The sequence below is a fragment of the Pituophis catenifer genome, unplaced genomic scaffold (assembly GCF_029215685.1).
Source record: "Pituophis catenifer annectens isolate HBS135680 unplaced genomic scaffold, rPitCat1.0.hap2 SCAF_5, whole genome shotgun sequence".
In the NCBI taxonomy this organism is placed as follows: domain Eukaryota; kingdom Metazoa; phylum Chordata; class Lepidosauria; order Squamata; family Colubridae; genus Pituophis; species Pituophis catenifer.
The window spans coordinates 36,190,020-36,207,356 of record NW_027256885.1 but is presented as its reverse complement, the minus strand read 5'-3'; the positions used below and the strand labels follow the sequence as shown (position 1 = coordinate 36,207,356).

The 17,337-nt window shown below is 44.4% G+C and overlaps 1 protein-coding gene across 1 annotated transcript in view; it reads left to right on the top strand.

Annotated features, from left to right (window-relative positions):
• The window catches only part of SCAF1 (SR-related CTD associated factor 1), a gene marked incomplete at its 5' end in the record, with an annotated part of 51,261 nt that extends 35,831 nt beyond the window's left edge, over positions 1–15,430 (top strand). Inside the window, 2 exon segments of the mRNA XM_070944741.1 lie at positions 15,007–15,135; positions 15,254–15,430. Of these exon segments, the coding sequence (XP_070800842.1) occupies positions 15,007–15,135; positions 15,254–15,430 (306 nt within the window).
• Positions 15,431–17,337: the final 1,907 nt, after the last annotated feature.

Genomic DNA, 17,337 nt, shown 5'->3' with positions numbered 1-17,337 from the left:
ATATGCCGCCCTTCTCCGGAGACTCAGGGTTACAATGCGTTAAGCAATAGCCTTCATACTTTTGTATATTGTACAAAGTCAGCTTATTGCCCCCACAAACTGGGTCCTCAATTTACCTACCTTAGAAAGGATGGAAGGCTGAGTCAACCTTGAGCCTGGTGAGATTCGAACTTACTAATTACAGACAGCTGGAGTTAAATTACAATGCATTAGTCTGCGGAGCTATCCAGGCTCCCTATCCATAGAGCTTAATTTAGTGCATACAGTTCAAAGGTTTGAGCAGACCAATTTCGAGGCAAACCCCCTGCTTCCAGGATCTCTTTAGTGTGTCCTTTTATAATAGCATATCTGTTTTTCCGTACTCCCTCCTCCACCCTAGAGGAACCATTTATAAAAATTGCTTCTCCTTTCTCCAGGGGGTATTCCTCCAGATCAGGTCTTATTTTCGTTTGTAAATCAATTCATTCAGCACAATAATGTTCTAATCCAAACTGATCCATTGATCTGGTGTTGGCTAAGAACTGTGCTTGATTCAAATTGTGATCTGTAGTTAAAATCAAGTCTGTCTGCTGCATTAAAATTGTTTCATATTTTAGAATTCTGGAATCAGTTAACCACCGCCTCGCTTTCTGCTGAAGGATAGTTCTGACTTGATGTGGGGTGCTTACAATAAGGGCTTCCCCAAAGGTCAATTTCCTACTTTCTTGGACTAATTAAGTGTATTCTAATGCTTTGTCCACTTAATCTGATCTCTGTCAATTAAAAACACCACTTCCTCTTCTTTGGATCCCACTACTATCCATCTATAAACAAATTAGCTCCTTCTTCCAAAGGAACAACAACTTATGCTGCTAACAAACAAACAAACAAGCAAACAAACAAATAAATAAATAAACAAAAGCACCTTGTCTGCTAAGTATGCAAAATGCACGCAGACATAAAGACATAAAAGAGTAAGAAAAACAGCTTCAAAACTGTGGGAATCAGGTGGCCATAGTATATGTGTAGATCGGCCTAGCTGGTTGGACACGTATACGGAGCTTGGCACCGAAATAATCTGAATAGGAAAAGCGGGTTCAGCTGGATGACCACTGGAGGGGCTCTATTTAGAATGGAGACTGTGTTTGCAAGGCATAGACATCTCCTTGTAGAACATTCCTGAGGACTGAGGTAACCTCTGATAACGGGGAGATGGGCCTCTCAGCTAGCAGAAGAAGATACTGGGAACGAAGCCAAATATGATAACATAGCAAGAGTTAAGTTTTGTTTCTGCGTTAGGTATCGCTTTCCTAGAATTCATGTGATTTACTGTAATATGGTAGGATGTGAAAGTTATGTCCAGATATGGAGAAAATCCTTTGTATCACGGATGTAATATGAGAATGTATCATGCCTTCTGATACGCCCTCTACCCTTGTTTAATAAAAGAGAGGTCTGGAGTCAGCTCGAGGCTCTCTCATCCCAAGAAACACTTGTCCTGTGTCTTCTCTAATCTGGACTACTCATGAGGAGCCCACCAGGATGATCGCAACATCTGGTGACCCCGACGTGATAACCCTCGTGGCTATATGTCTCTTGGAACTCCCGTTCTCACCGCCTGGAAGAGGCTGTGCACCCCGATTTCGCCTGAAACATGACGATAATCGTTCGTGAGTATGGGAAGAGGTCTTTCCAAGCAGCAGGCAGCGTACCTGCGAGAGCTTGGCGAGATATCCAAGACCAATTTTACTATTTAAAAAAATTTGATTTACCTTCTAAAATACATCTGGTGCCCGAAGCAGGGACACCCTCCGTGGGGAGCAGCATCCTTAACTTCCTTATCATCGTCTGGAATAGACCCCTGGCATGCCTTTCATCCTTCGGGATCCCTAGTGATAAGTGATGGGCTGCAATCTGTCTCAATGTCAGTAAAAGGAAACTGATAGTTGAGACAGGGAAACATTATCCCTTTTATCCGGAACAGGGGACGCCTTGTTTGAGAGAGATAATAAAGATAGGGAAAGCTTTACATCTTGAACCTAAGGTTTCAGTGTAAATATTACATCAATGGTATTAATGTCATCAAGGAATAGAAAATATAGCTCTGATGCTTTGGAAGGGCAACAATTAACTACAAGCCCTCCACCTGATTATAAAGTTAAAATTGTCACCTCAAAACCATCTTTAATTGAACCATCAGCTCCTTCTGAAGGAGCTAGTTACACCCCCATTAGGCAGAATTTAAAGAAACAGTTAGACAAAAAGAGGGGGGTGGAATATAGAAGAAATTCCTGAAATGCTTTCTGTCTGTCTACCAGCTACAACTTTGCAAGCTTCTTCTGAATGTGCTTATCAAGCCTTCAGAAAAGTGCCTGTTTCTGGCAAGCGTCAACAAGCCTTCTCTAACATCAGGAAAAAAGCTAAAGAGAACGCCGCTTCTGAATGCCGAAAAGCAATTGTTGGGCTGGGAAAAGATCTTGATTTGGCAGATATGATTGAAGTGTGTCAGGTTATAGGAACATCGTATAAAACCAATTTGTTAGCACTGCTTTATCACCAGGCAGCAAACCTCAAAGAAAGTGTTACGATTGTGGAAAACCTGGTTATTTTAAAAGAAAGTGTAAAAATCCAAAAAGGGGGGGGGCATGTCTGTAACATCTCGCCCTCTCTTTCATCAGGGATCAAAAACCCTGGTTATCATCGTATGAATGACATTTTAATTGGAGCGCAAAAAATACAACCTAATTGGCTTTTTGAAATACAAAATGATTTATGTGTAAATGGATTGCACATTGCCCCAGAAAAAATACAGCTGTACGCTTCTTATCTGTATTTAGGGCATAAACTGTTGCAATCTTTTCCTGCTCCGGCTTTTGCTCATTTAAAGTTACCCAAAGTTATTTCCTTAGTAAATTTGCAACAATTATTTGAGTTATTGACTAAAGGAAAAAAGCCAGGAGATTTAATTATAGTTCCATCTGTAGTGTTTGCTACAGTTGAGAAAATTAATAACATCTTGAGTATTCAGTTTGTGGATTGTATACTAGTAAACTACCCACAGGAATATTGGGAGTTTTACAACAGCAAAAAAAGTATATTGTATTGAATGGCTTTATTTGTCTCATTACCATCTAAAAATGTTTTACCCTTTATTCAAGCCATTGCTGAAATTATAACCTTGGGGCGTACTCGAGCCTGTCGAAGAAATGGAACTGATTTAATAAATATTGTTCTTTCTATCTCAAAATCTGACTTTCACTTTTATCTTCAGAATAATTCATCTCTTCAGTGTGCTCTAACTGACTATGTAGGCTGTATTTCATATCATCTGCCTAAAGATCCTAGGTTTGCTTGTTTAATGACTTCCTCCTTTCCTATTTAGCTCATTACTTTCCTTTTCTCCACTACCGTAAGCTCTTAAGAATCTTACACTAATTGTCTGCGGCTATCTTAGCTTTCCACACTTTTTCTCAACAACCTTTTAATCTGATCTCTGACTCTCAGTATATTTGTCAGGCTGAAAGAAGAAATTGTTTATTGTCTTCCCACCTGGGGTTAGCAGATAATAAAATATAAAGCCTGTCTAAATGGGAAGGCTCAGATGATTTGAACTGATCAACTTGACGTGATTTCTGTTAAAAATATTTTGTTGATGTGCATCTATAATGATAGTGTGTAGAATTGAATGTGGTTGAATTAATTATGATATGTTTGGCTGGCCAGCAAAAATGGATGGGCTTCGGCTTGAAGCTGTGGAAACGGGCAATGGTTATGGGCCCAATATCACCTTTTGTGATTAAAACTGCTGCCTGAATTTTTCCACCGCTTTGGGAATAAGCTAGTTCATTGAAATAATTTTAATGACTGATTTGCATGGAGGACGCATTATACAAAAGGTCTGATTGCAGTACAGATGTAAATGGGTGTGTATGTAGTCATTTATTGGATTGCATGAAATGTAATTGTGTGCAAGGCTTTGTTGGATGACTTCTATGTAGTTTAAGCATTTTTTTTTCTCTTCCTCTTCCTGTCTTCCCAGGAAAAGGGAGGCTTAACAAAAAAATTTTCCTTTCTCTCACCGTGAGAGGCAGGAAGAGGGGGGCTACGGGTTTTTGTTCTTTTCACCATTTTTTTTCTCTCTGCTGAACCAGCCTGAGAAAGGCGGGGTAAAGGGTGATATCTGATACCTGCCTTTGCACAGCACTGTTTTGGCTCAGAATACAATTTTGATTTTCTTTTTCCTTCTGGAAATTTTTGACGTTTCAAATACTTTCATACCCAATTATATTTCAGAGTATTGACTCAAAATACCTCATTTAGATTGTTTGTTTTATTTTTGAAGCTGTTTTTCTTACTCCTTTATGTTTTTATGTCTGCGTGCATTTCGCATATGGCACGTTTGTTTGTTTGTCTGTTTGTCTGTCAGCAGCATAAGCTGCTACCCTTTTAGGAATTGTCACAGAGATGAGTTAGAAATTACAATATGTAGACAGAGAGATAAAATACTTAGGACATTTAATTAATGAAAGAAGTAACAAAAATAACACCTGAAGGAGTTGAAGAAATTTCTAGGATTGACTGGATATTGTAAGCTGTGAATAGACAATTGTGCTATTTTGAATAAAGACTGGTATGCAAAGAACCCAGTGTTACAGGGAATGTAAGGGAATGGCTTTGAGGGTTTTGACCCAGAAGTGGGGAGGGAAGAGAGAGTCAGTAACATTTTTGTCTAAAATGTTAGATCCTGATGTTAAGGATTTCCAGATTGTGTTCAATCAGTGGCAGCTATGGCAGTGTTAGTGAAGGAAAGCAGAAAGTTGACTTTTGGAAGTATCAGATATTGGTGCTGAGAAGGGGTTGAATTGTTTATAGATGGGAAGAGAAAGTGGTAGCACGTAAGACATTTAGGTAAGTTGGTTTGCACAGACTTGGGCTGGCTTGGAGGTCAGAATGGCAATGGGAGAAGGACTTGAATCTTTAGTCTCATAAGGAGATTTGTTTATTGGAAGGTTATAGATGTTGTAGGTTGTGGAGACAGAGATTGGAAGAGGGAAATGACAAAGCCGATGCTGCTGCAACTGCAATCATGGTTATGTCTCCCATCACACCATGGGACAGTCATGCTTATTTTCATCAAAATAAAAAAGCATTGGCAAAACAATTTGGTCTCACGGCAGCCGAAGCGACTGCCATCATACAACAATGTCCTACCTGTAGTCAACAAGCTCATTCTATCCCTATGGGTGTAAACCCTAGAGGTCTCAAAGCTTGTGAAATTTGGCAAATGGATGTAACTCAGTATCCATCCTTTGCCCCATGGAAATATTTGCATGTTTCCGTGGATACTTATTCAGGATTCATTATGGCATCCCCACAAAGGGGAGAAGCAACCAAACATGTAATAAATCATTGTATTCGGACTTCTGCATCGATGGGACGCCCAATTGAACTTCAAACTGACAATGGACCTGCGTACACCAGTACTGCCTTTGCAGACTTTTGTAACAAGTGGTCCATCACACACAAATTTGGCTTATAAATTGAAAGAGGAAAAATGCCTCGGCCTCCCAGCCATGCAAAACAAATTCAATCTTTGCTTATATACTTTGAACTTTCTTAACCTGACTGGACAGCCTCCCACATCGGCTGCGACCCGTCATTTTTCTGCTTCTCCATCAGCTACCCCAAACCATAGGTCTATTTCCGCCAACCACCCGATCCTGCATGGAGAGGGCCCGCTGACCTTATTACCTGGGGCCGTGGATACGCTGCTGTCCAGTACAACGATCGCATCATTTGGATCCCCGAAAGACACGTAAGACCATTTCATTTACAACAAAAAGAAGGAGAAACCCCTCGTGCTGAGATTTAAGAAGAAAACACCTTGCTGAGTCCTACCGGCAACGGACTCTCAATGCACGGTGGTGATCATCAGCTTTGTAGGACCACACCGGAAGCTGGTCCCCTGCGCACAGCGGAAGATTCATCAGGAGGAAACTACCTTCACATTGTACATATACATTTTATTAGCTTTAATATAACACTTTCTTACACATACTAATTGTCAGGTTTCGGTTCTATCTTAAAATAAGTTTCATTTTCAAGCGCAGTCTCTAATGAATCATTTTTTATTAAGAACAGAAATAAGCCGACATTCCTGATTCTAATTGCAGCCAAACTGGCCCCTCCTTCCAACCCCCTCCTCTTCCGCTCTCCAACCCCAATGTCCCATTGGCCAACATGCATATCCATCTCTACATCCCGGCACGTTCTTTTCACAGGAATGTAGCCCCCCCTCCTCGTCTCCCAGGAAACCCTATCTGTACACACACAAAACTAGGTAAAAGTTCATCTCAGCAATAAATCAAGCTCCTGCTTCATCTTGTTATGTCAGCGCTGGAAGAGAGCCTAATTTGGAACACTGACATCCGGCCCCTCTCCCTTCACTTCTGCGACATCACCTATCCCATAGGGAAAACACATTAAGATTAGTCTCATCAGTCCCTCCCTGACTGTGCACCCCCCCCTCCCGGCTTTCCCGGGTGGTCTGCATGGAATCTTGCTATAAGGCGATCAGCTTGGATGTTTGCGCTCTTCACCCAGGAAGCCTCTGACAATGGGTAACCCTTCCATTTAATTAAGTACTGAAGGCGCCCCCTGTGCCATCTTGAATCAAGAATCCGCTGCACTTCGTAGTGCGTTTGGCCCCCAACAACCAGGGGCCCAGGGGGTTCACGTGGTGTTGGCCTTAAAGTAGACCCCACTACAGGTTTTAGAAGGCTACTGTGAAAAACGGGGTGAATTTTCCCCAAAAGCCGTGGCAACTGCAATTGCACTGTAACGGGGTTGATTATTTTTATTATAGGAAATGGTCCTATAAATTTTGGGCCCAATTTCCTGCTCGGGAGTCTAAGTCTCAAGTACTTGGTGGAGAGGTAAACTTTCTCTCCCAGCTGAAATGGTCTTTGGGGAGTTCGGTGCTTGTCTGCTTGGTCCTTATAAGATTGAGCCGCCTTTGCCAGCGCCCTCTTAACATTTTCCCAAGTTTGTCTCAACATTGCCATCCAGTCGGTCAAACTGACTGAGGAAGGGGGCTCCCTCGGGTATTCTGGCATGGGAACAAAATCCATGCCACTCACTATTTTGAACGGGGTTAGCCCCGTGCTGCTGTGGACAGCATTATTATATGCAACCTCCGCAAAAGATAGGAGGTCTGCCCAATTGGACTGCTGGTAGTCGACGTAGCATCTTAAATACTGTTCTATCATAGCGTTCAGTCTTTCTGCCCCCCCATTGGTACTCGGGTGAAATGCTGAGCTGAGCCCTTGGGATGAACCTATGGATCGTAGAAACTCCCTCCAGAACTTTGCTGTGAACTGGACCCCTCTGTCGGAAATGATTCTCCTGGGGACTCCATGTAGGCGGTAAATGTGTTTCAGGAACAGTTTGGACAACTGACGGGCTGAAGGCAGTCCACTACAAGGAATGAAGTGTGCCTGTTTGGAGAATAAGTCTATTACAGTCCAGATCACTGTATTTCCACTACTCCTCGGTAGGTCTACTATAAAGTCCATTGCAATCTCCTCCCATGGTCTTGTTGGCTCAGCTACTGGTTGCAACAATCCAGGCGGGCACCCTGGCCTTGTCTTCATCGTGGCACAAATGGTGCAGCTTTTTACATAACTGTCTACGTCCTTTCTCATATGTGGCCACCAGAACTGCCTCCGTACTAGGTGCAGAGTCTTTAGGAACCCGTGTTCTGCTGGTTTAACATCGTGGCTCCTCTTGAGAATCAGGATGCGTAAACTCTGTGGGACATAGAGCTTTGTCCCCCTCCATGCTAGTTCATCTCTTTTTGTCAAGAGATGTTGATTGTCCCGATACCAGGGGTCTGTCAGCGTTTCATTTTTTAATTTTGCAGTTAAGTCACTTGCAAGTTGGCCTTGCTGGTCACGTCGTTGCCGTCTGGTGATCACTTGGGCCGCAGCTTGGGTGGAGGGGATGATGGCATTCACTACCTGCTCCCACTCACTGTTGTATTGGGGCATCCGGGAGAGGGCATCAGCCAGGAAATTTCTCCCACCTGGGATGTGCTTAAGCTCGAAATTGAAACGATTGAAGTATTGTGCCCACCGCACTTGCCTGGGCGACAGTTTTCGTGGGGTTTTTAGGGCCTCTAGGTTTTTATGATCAGACCAGACTTCAAATGGTTTCTGGCCTCCCTCTAGAAGGTGCCGCCAGGTCAACAAGGCCCACCTTACTGCAAACGCTTCCTTCTCCCACGCCGCCCATCGCCTCTCCGTATCGGTGAGTTTGCGGGAGGTGTAGGCGCAGGGTTGTAGATCCCCTTGGTTGTTCTTTTGGAGTAACACGGCTCCTACTGCCACATCACTTGCGTCTGCTTGGATGACAAAAGGCTGTTCTGGATCCGGGTGTTTTAAGACAGGTTCTTTCGCGAACAGTCCTTTTAGCGTCTCAAATGCCTGTTGGCAGGTCAGGTCCCACTGTAGGGGTTGTCCCGGGCGAGGTTTCATCGCTGGGCTTCCTGTCTTTAGGAGGTCTGTCAAAGGTTTGGCAATCTTCGCAAACGAGGGGATGAATTGTCTGTAGAAATTCGCAAAACCTAGAAAACTTTGCAGTTGTCTGCGGGTGCGAGGGGGCTGCCATTGTAGAACTGATTGGACCTTGGCTGGGTCCATCTCTATCCCCTCATTTGATACTCGGTAGCCCAGGTAGTCTAGCCGTGATTGGTGGAAATCGCATTTTGGCAGTTTGACATATAGGTTTGCCCGTAGCAGTTTTTCCAGTACTTGGCGGACGAGGGGTATATGTTCGTCTATGGTCTCCGTGTAGATAAGAATATTGTCCAGGTAGACGAGGACCCCTTTGTAAAGGTGTTCATGTAAGACTTTGTTTATTAACTGCATGAACACTGCCGGGGCTCCTTGCAATCCAAAAGGCATTACTTTAAACTGGAAACTACCCAGGGGGCAGTTGAATGCTGTTTTCCATTCATCTCCTGCCCTTATGCGTACTCGGTAATAAGCTTCTCGAAGGTCTAGTTTGGTGAAAACCTTCCCTTTAGCTAGGTGGGCTAACATGTCTTTCATGAGGGGGAGGGGGTACAAGTTGTGTACGCAAACAGTGTTGATACTTCGAAAGTCGACCACCAGTCTCATGGAGCCGTCCTTTTTCTCTTTAAACATGACCGGCGCTGCTACCCTTGGTTTCACTGGCTCAATAAATCCCCTTTGTAAGTTTTTGTCTATGTAGTCCCGCATTTCCTGCATTTCTCGGGGCGTCATAGCATACATTTTAGGTTTGGGTAGTTTCGCTCCTGGGATAATCTCGATGGCACAATCGGTCTCGCGGTGGGGGGGGCAGAATGTCACACTCGGCCTCGCTGAATACCCCTGCAAGGTCTTGGTACTCCCTTGGGATCTGGTTTGCGTTACAAGCGGTGGTGGGTGCGGCTGCCAATTGTTTTGCTGCACCTTCTGGGAGGGGCCCTTGTGTTGGTGGTGTTTTCTTCTGTAGTGGAGGGCTGCTTTGGGGTTTCAGCGTGGGAGGGAATTCTTCTGGTCGGGGCGGCAGGGGTTGGGGCCCCTTTGCTATTCTCAGCCTGCGGGTTCCCTCTTGCCACCAAATGATTGGGCCCCATTTGTCGAGCCATGAGAGTCCCAATATGACTGGTTCTGTCATCTTGGGGGCTATTATGAAGCGGATCGTCTCCCAGTGATCTGCGAGTTCTAGTCTCACGGGTTCAGTCAAATGTGTGGCATATGTTCCTCCCACTAGGGACCCATCAACTTGCTCGAAGCGAATTGGTTGTTTGAGCTGTTTAGCTCGGATTCCCAATTTTAGAACTGTGGGTAGGTTGATTAGGCACCGTGTGCTACCCGAGTCTATTAGGGCTTGGAAAGTCTCTTGGGCCCCTGTTTTGGGGGCTGTTAGGCGTATGGGGAAAAGAAAAGGGTGGACGGGTCCACTCACCATCGGGTCATCCTCGCCTTCGTCTTCCGTGTCATAGGGTTCGGGGAACTGATCTCTCTCATCTGGGATTCCTCTGGTTTCGGTCAGATGAGCGAAGAACTCAGGGATTTGGGGAGCTTCCTGCGGTACGTGGGTGACGCGCTTGGGCCCTCGTTCCGGCCGTGCTTTGGGTGGTGGATCGGGTCCCGGTCTAGGCGTTCCACATCTTGCTGCTATGTGGCCGCTTCCCCCACATCTGTAGCATTTCAGTGGGCTCCGTGGGGCAGTTGGTCTGTAGGAGGGCTGTGATGTTGGGGTTTCTCGTCTATTGAGTGGCCCCTGGTCTGGTCGGCCTCTCTCCTTTCCCTCTGGTGGTTTTGACGTGTCACTCGCCCGCAGCCCTCTGTCGACTTTTATCGCTACCCGGAACCATTCAGCGAGTCGGTTTGGGATGTCACGATAGGCAGTCACTTGGGAAATTCTTTTATCTAGGCTTGTTCTAAAAAAATACACCAGCAATCGCTCTGGTAGGGGAGGCAGTGTCCCAATGACTCTCCTGAATTCACGGATATGCTCTCTGATAGGCTTCCCCCTCTGCATTAGGTTTCTGAGCTCGTCTTCCACATAGGGGTCCTCCTCCTCCTCCTCATAATGGGCTCTCAATAGTTGCAAGAACCCATCCGCATCTTGTAGCTGGGGGGCCCTGTATTTGTAGAGTGATGCTGACCACCTCTTTGCTTCTCCCTCCAGCCCTTCCGAGATAGCATTCACTAGGGCTCTGGGGAAAGGGTAGAGGTGTCCGAACCGCTCTATGTATATCTCAGCTGAATCGAGGAATTGGGCGAGGTTGTCTGGGTCACCATCGAACTTCCCTCTGAACTGGGGTGGTTCCTCCCTCTCTGCCCTCTCCTCTCTGTGCTGAGCTCTGGAGGGCCAGCCTTGGAGTTGGTAGTCCTTTGCCTCGTCTCTCATCCTGGGGTGGGGAGGTGCTGCCTTGTCTGGGCTTCGCTGCCATTCCCATCCCCAGCTCGCCCTTCCCAATTCACTTAGGGGTTTTTCTTTATCTTTTACCTTTGTATTTTCCAAGTTGGCTGGAATCACGACCGCTTCTGCTCCTCCCGTTTCTTGAAGCAGGCTTTCCTCCGAGGGCTTGGCTTCAGCCATAGTCCGTCCGACCAGATGTCTGGGAGGGAACGGGATGATTTAAACTCAGCCAGCCTGGATTTGGAGGAGAGTTTGGCTGTCTGTCAGGTTTCGGTTCTATCTTAAAATAAGTTTCATTTTCAAGCGCAGTCTCTAATGAATCATTTTTTATTAAGAACAGAAATAAGCCGACATTCCTGATTCTAATTGCAGCCAAACTGGCCCCTCCTTCCAACCCCCTCCTCTTCCGCTCTCCAACCCCAATGTCCCATTGGCCAACATGCATATCCATCTCTACATCCCGGCACGTTCTTTTCACAGGAATGTAGCCCCCCCTCCTCGTCTCCCAGGAAACCCTATCTGTACACACACAAAACTAGGTAAAAGTTCATCTCAGCAATAAATCAAGCTCCTGCTTCATCTTGTTATGTCAGCGCTGGAAGAGAGCCTAATTTGGAACGCTGACACTAATGTTAGTAGAAGTTTGGGAGTGGGTTTTGTGGGTACTTGTTTTTCTAATCTTGCTAGTAATTTTGTTTTACACATATAAGGAGCGTTTTTGTGGTAGACCTAGGATTTTTCTTGCTATTGCTATATCCCAAACCACACCCACCACTGACACTGGGTGGCTCATTAAAAACTCAGATATCCAGAGGCATCTTGCCCAATCTCGGGTGGCAATGAACTATCGGGATCTTCATTTATTAAATAACTGGACAGTACATATGTTCAACGAGACTATCAAGGTGCTGAAGCTGATGAACAAAGAACTGGCTGAAATCAGGGAGGTGGTCTTACAAAACCGATATGCCTTAGATATTATGCTAGTAGCTAAAGGAGGCGTTTGTGCCCTCATACACTCACATTGTTGTACCTATGTATCTGATTATCAGTATAACATCACTCACACCATAGAACATATAGAAAACATGATCAAAAACAATCCCTTATCATCCGATGGATCTGGCGCCATTGACATCTGGGCTGCCCTTTGGTCATGGCTCCCGGATGGTCCTTGGTTGAAATCAATTATGCCAACTATTGTATCTATAATCGTACTGCTTGTTTTGCTTTGTTGCTGTATCCAATGTCTCCCCTCCCTTCTGCAAATGTGCAAAGGTTTTATTCCCTCCAATAGGAAGGACGTCCTGATAAGTGAAACCAAAGCCCTTCTGGAACTGGAGGAACAAATCAGGTGTGGTCAGAGAAGGTGCTCAGGACTTGCAAGATAGGGCTTCCAGAATAACTCAGAGGTTACAAACTCCTGACATGTGGTTTTCTTGGGTGCCTGGATCCGGATGGATTTACAATTTGTGCGAGCGATTTGTGGAAATGTATAACTGGAATACAACTCAGAAACTTGATGGCCTACCTCGCTTGACATCTCCTGGCCACTTTTCCACTAACTTTGTTCACCGTAATAAAAGGATGGGTGAGCTACAAACATTTGCAGAAACCGGATGGCTGAAGAACATATTGTCTACTGTACTCATGATCATTGCTTTGCTTATTTCTGTATGTTGTAGTATCCAATGTATTCCTGCTTTGTTTGCTATGATGACAGGCATGTTTCCCAGGCGTAAAGAGAACATCACAATAACAACACAGCTGAATCCTGTTGCAAAAAACAAAAACAGAGGAGATGTGGGAATCAGGTGGCCATAGTATATGTGTAGATCGGCCTAGCTGGTTGGACACGTATACGGAGCTTGGCACCGAAATAATCTGAATAGGAAAAGCGGGTTCAGCTGGATGACCACTGGAGGGGCTCTATTTAGAATGGAGACTGTGTTTGCAAGGCATAGACATCTCTTTGTAGAACATTCCTGAGGACTGAGGTAAGGTGATCAGGCCCCCTTGTCCACCACTAAATTGGTGGGTACTTCTTAACAGAGAGACTCGAACTCCCTGATTTATACTTACCTGCAGGCGTCCTTCCCTCTTGGACTTTTGTTGAGGTCTCTGGATCTGGCTGACCTTGTGGATCCTTGACTAGTCTGCTCCACCAGTGGGTTCACGGCATCTCCTCACCGAAAGATTCCATAGACTTCAATGGAGTCTTTGTGGCCGGCCAGTGAACTTTCCCTGGGAAGGTGTCGGTCCCCGCTGGGGCAGCTGTCAGGCAGAACAATGGTCTTTGTTCTTCAGTCCCATCTGCCAGGGTGCCATAAATGTTATGGAATGATGAGACCAAACAACATTCCTGGGTCAGCCAGAGACAGTTTTTATTGCGCAAGGTTCAGAGCCAGATTTGTACCTGAAACTTTGAACAAGGAAAGGGCTCTGATACCTCTGTTTTTATACATTTCTAAGACAAAGGATTCGGTGAGATCATGCATTTTCCATATATGGTTAACATGAGATCATGCATTTTCCATATATGGTTAACATGAGATCATGCATTTTCCATATATGGTTAACATACACTTGTTATATGATAATTGACACATTTCCTAATTACTAAACCATTAGTAAACCATTATTTTTAGTTTATAAGATTATCTTAGCTACACAACTTTTCCTTAAGTGCTTGTAGTTGCTAATGGGAGATTTACTGCTGTCTTTAGGTAAATTTATTGGATTAAGTAACTCTTTGTAACATATATGTCCTTGTCTTTGACAGTGGGGCCCCTCAAATGTTTTCCATATGGCTGTCCTTCCGTGACATCTAGGTCTCATCAGAAGATATATTACCACTTAATGGGGTTTAGCTGATTTTTAATATAATCTCCAAGCAAGCACTTTTCTATCTTATAATAATGTGAATAGAGAGGGTCTCTTAGAGTTCATGTAGCTAAGCAGTTTTTCTCTTATAATAATGTGAATAGAGAGGGTCTCCTAGAGTTCATGTAGCTGACTCTGTATGATTCCTTCTTTTATTCACATTAGGCCAGCCAGAGGTGGCATTTGCTGGTTCTCCAAACTGCTCAAAATTTCCGCTACCGGTTCTCCAGAACCTGTCAGAACCTGCTGGATTTCACCCCTGCTTTAAAGCCCTGCATGGCATGGTCCAGGTTACTTGAGGAACCATCTCACACCAATGGGACTGGCCTGCCCTACCTGCGCTGGCAGAGGAGGCATGGTACGGGCCCCATCAGTCAAGGAAATCCAGTTGGTGGGGTCCAGAAGGGCCTTCTCTGCCGTGGCACCTGCCCTTTGGAATATCTTACCCCCTGAGGTGAAATTGGCTCCCACCCTTCTGACCTTCCACAAGAGCCTGAAGACCTGGCTTTGCCAGATGGCTTGGGGCCCCAACGGGGGAGCATCACACTGGAGGTGGTTGATGGATTAAGAGGCAATCCCAGCTCCGCACCCCACCTCATGCATCCTCCCTCCCTCCCCATCTTTTAACTATAATTCTATTTTTCATTGTAATTTCCATTTTTATTGTTTTAGAAATATTTCTCTTTTATGATTTTAATGCTTTTAATGCTGTAAGCCACCCAGAGTCGCTTTGAAACGAGAGGGGCAGCAAATAGTAAAATAAAATAATGAACACTATTTAATTTTCAATTAAATGCAAATCAAATTTAGTTTTTGTTCAAGCCTCACCCATTTCCTTGTCTGGACTCTACCTACACTAGGCCTGAAAAAGGCGATGCACCCCTGTTTTAAAGAGTAATCCCCTGCATTTGATACAGGAACCTCTGCCTCTACTGCAAGAGTTTTCTTTGGGGACCATAATCACATTGTAAAACTATATCTGAAAAGAGGTCAGATGGTTGCCAAAATTTGGGCTTTGGGCAAAGAAAGCCATGGCCCTGTTTTCCAACCAATCAGCTTCTGGAACCTCACTACCAGGGACTGGCAAGCTTGAGCATCCTGGAACTACTTTCTGCTTTGCTGCCACTTTACCTTGCCTGCTTCTCCTATACTGACTTCCTCTGACTGCCTTGCCTATGTTCTCTGCAGTATTTGAAAAAGCTTCACACCCAAGAGCGTGCAGTGGAGGAAGTCAAACTAGCCATCAAGCCCTATTACCAGAAAAAGGAGATCACCAAGGAAGAATACAAGGACATTCTACGCAAAGCTGTCCACAAGGTAAAGCAGTGGCACTATACAGAGGGGAAGGAGGAACAAAAATGTGAGAGCAGAAAGGAGCAAAGTGTTATGGAAATAACTTTCTTTTCTTCTTCCTCCCCCTCACCCCCATCTTTAGATCTGCCACAGCAAGAATGGTGAAATCAACCCCGTCAAGGTGAATAACTTCGTGAAGGCCTATGTCCAGAGGTACATGTACTTTAGAAAACACAGATGAAAGATGGATGAAGAGTCAGGGCCTTCCAAGGAAGTAGGGGAACTGGACAAATCTGGCTTGCCCATGCCCCGGCTCTAATCTCTGTGGAAAGAGAGGAAAAAAATAACAGCAGCCCTTCTTTATGTAAATTGGCTTGGCTGAACCCCCCAGCCCTTTTTCCATCACTGTGTGGGGCAAATGGAAAAGGGGTTGGGGTGGTACATTTTGTTTTGGAGGGGTGGCATTTGTAGAGTACAGTTCTTGTGCATCTGCTACCTGCCCTGGAAACCTATCCCTTTCCTAAATACTTTCAGTTTTAGCCACAAAATCGACTTGTGTTTTACTCTGTAAATACAGATGGCAGAAGACGGGGCTAATTTTTAGTTTCATCACTCTCAAGCACCCACAATATGATGAGTGGATGCGAGTCCTCTGAAACACCTAGTTCCTACACATTTAGCATGTTGTTGACGGTTTTATCCTTACCCTCTCTTGTCAATGGATATGAAATTGCAGTAGTATGATTGGCATATAGATGACAGATGCCTGTCTTCCCTGGATAGGCAAACACCCTTCATTTCCTGCCTCCAGTTGTAAATTTTATCTGTCATACTGTCCCATCCTGTTTCTCTTCATAAAACTTCATTTAGCCATCTAAACTGGACATTGTCTTCATGATCTTTTAGTAATGTGGTTTCTATGGCTTTCTTGGAGTAGGAATCTTGATCTCGTGCTTTTGTGGCAGGCAGATGGATTGCATTTGCAACTATAATGAGAGAGTGATTTCCCTCCCCCCAAAGGATACCTTTTTGATGGCTAATGAGTAGACATCAACTTCTCTGCAGACTGCAACTTCTCCCTTGTGTTAGAGAAGAGGTTGGCATGCTTTTCAGGTGGCAAGCACCATCATGCTATTTCATTTGAAATTGGAGGTACCAATTTTTCTTAAGTTCAAAAGTGCCAAAAATCTCATGAGGTGTCATGTGAGAATACAGCAAGTTTGTGAGGCATTTTAATTTAAACAAACTGGCACAGACACACAATGAAATCTCAACGGACCCCCATTTCACAAGCCGCAGACTGCAGATACAACAGACTGCAGATACAACAGATCAGATTTGTGTCGAGACATCAACCAAAAATAACAGACCAGTGCACCCGAAGTTGTCTGGATGAGACAGGTAAATTTACATTAATCTGATGCTTATTTTATAACATCTGCAGGAATTCACATCATTTGCCTAATGTTACACTGTTCATGTTGATTTATATCAGTTTGAGTAAAATCATGCAAATTGTCTAATGTAGAATGCAAATGATGTACAGGTGAAACTCGAAAAATTAGAATATCGTGCAAAAGTTCATTTATTTCAGTAATGCAACTTAAAAGGTGAAACTAATATATGAGATAGACTCATTACATGCAAAGCGAGATAGTTCAAGCCTTGATTTGTCATACTTTTGATGATTATGGCTTACAGCTCATGAAAACCCCAAATTCACAATCTCAGAAAATTAGAATATTGTGAAAAGGTTCCATATTCTAGGCTCAAAGTGTCCCACTGTAATCAGCTAATTAAGCCATAACACCTGCAAAGGGTTCCTGAGCCTTTAAATGGTCTCTCAGTCTGGTTCAGTAGGAATCACAATCATGGGAAAGACTGCTGACCTGACAGTTGTGCAGAAAACCATCATTGACACCCTCCATAAGGAGGGAAAGCCTCAAAAGGTCATTGCAAAAGAAGTTGGATGTTCTCAAAGTGCTGTATCAAAGCACATTAATAGAAAGTTATGTGGAAGGGAAAAGCGTGGAAGAAAAAGGTGCACAAGCAGCAGGGATGACCGCAGCCTGGAGAGGATTGTCAGGAAAAGGCCATTCAAAAGTGTTGGGGACTTTCACAAGGAGTGGACTAAGGCTGGAGTCAGTGCATCAAGAGCCACCACGCACAGACGGATCCTGGAAATGGGCTTCAAATGTCGTATTCCTCTTGTCAAGCTGCTCCTGA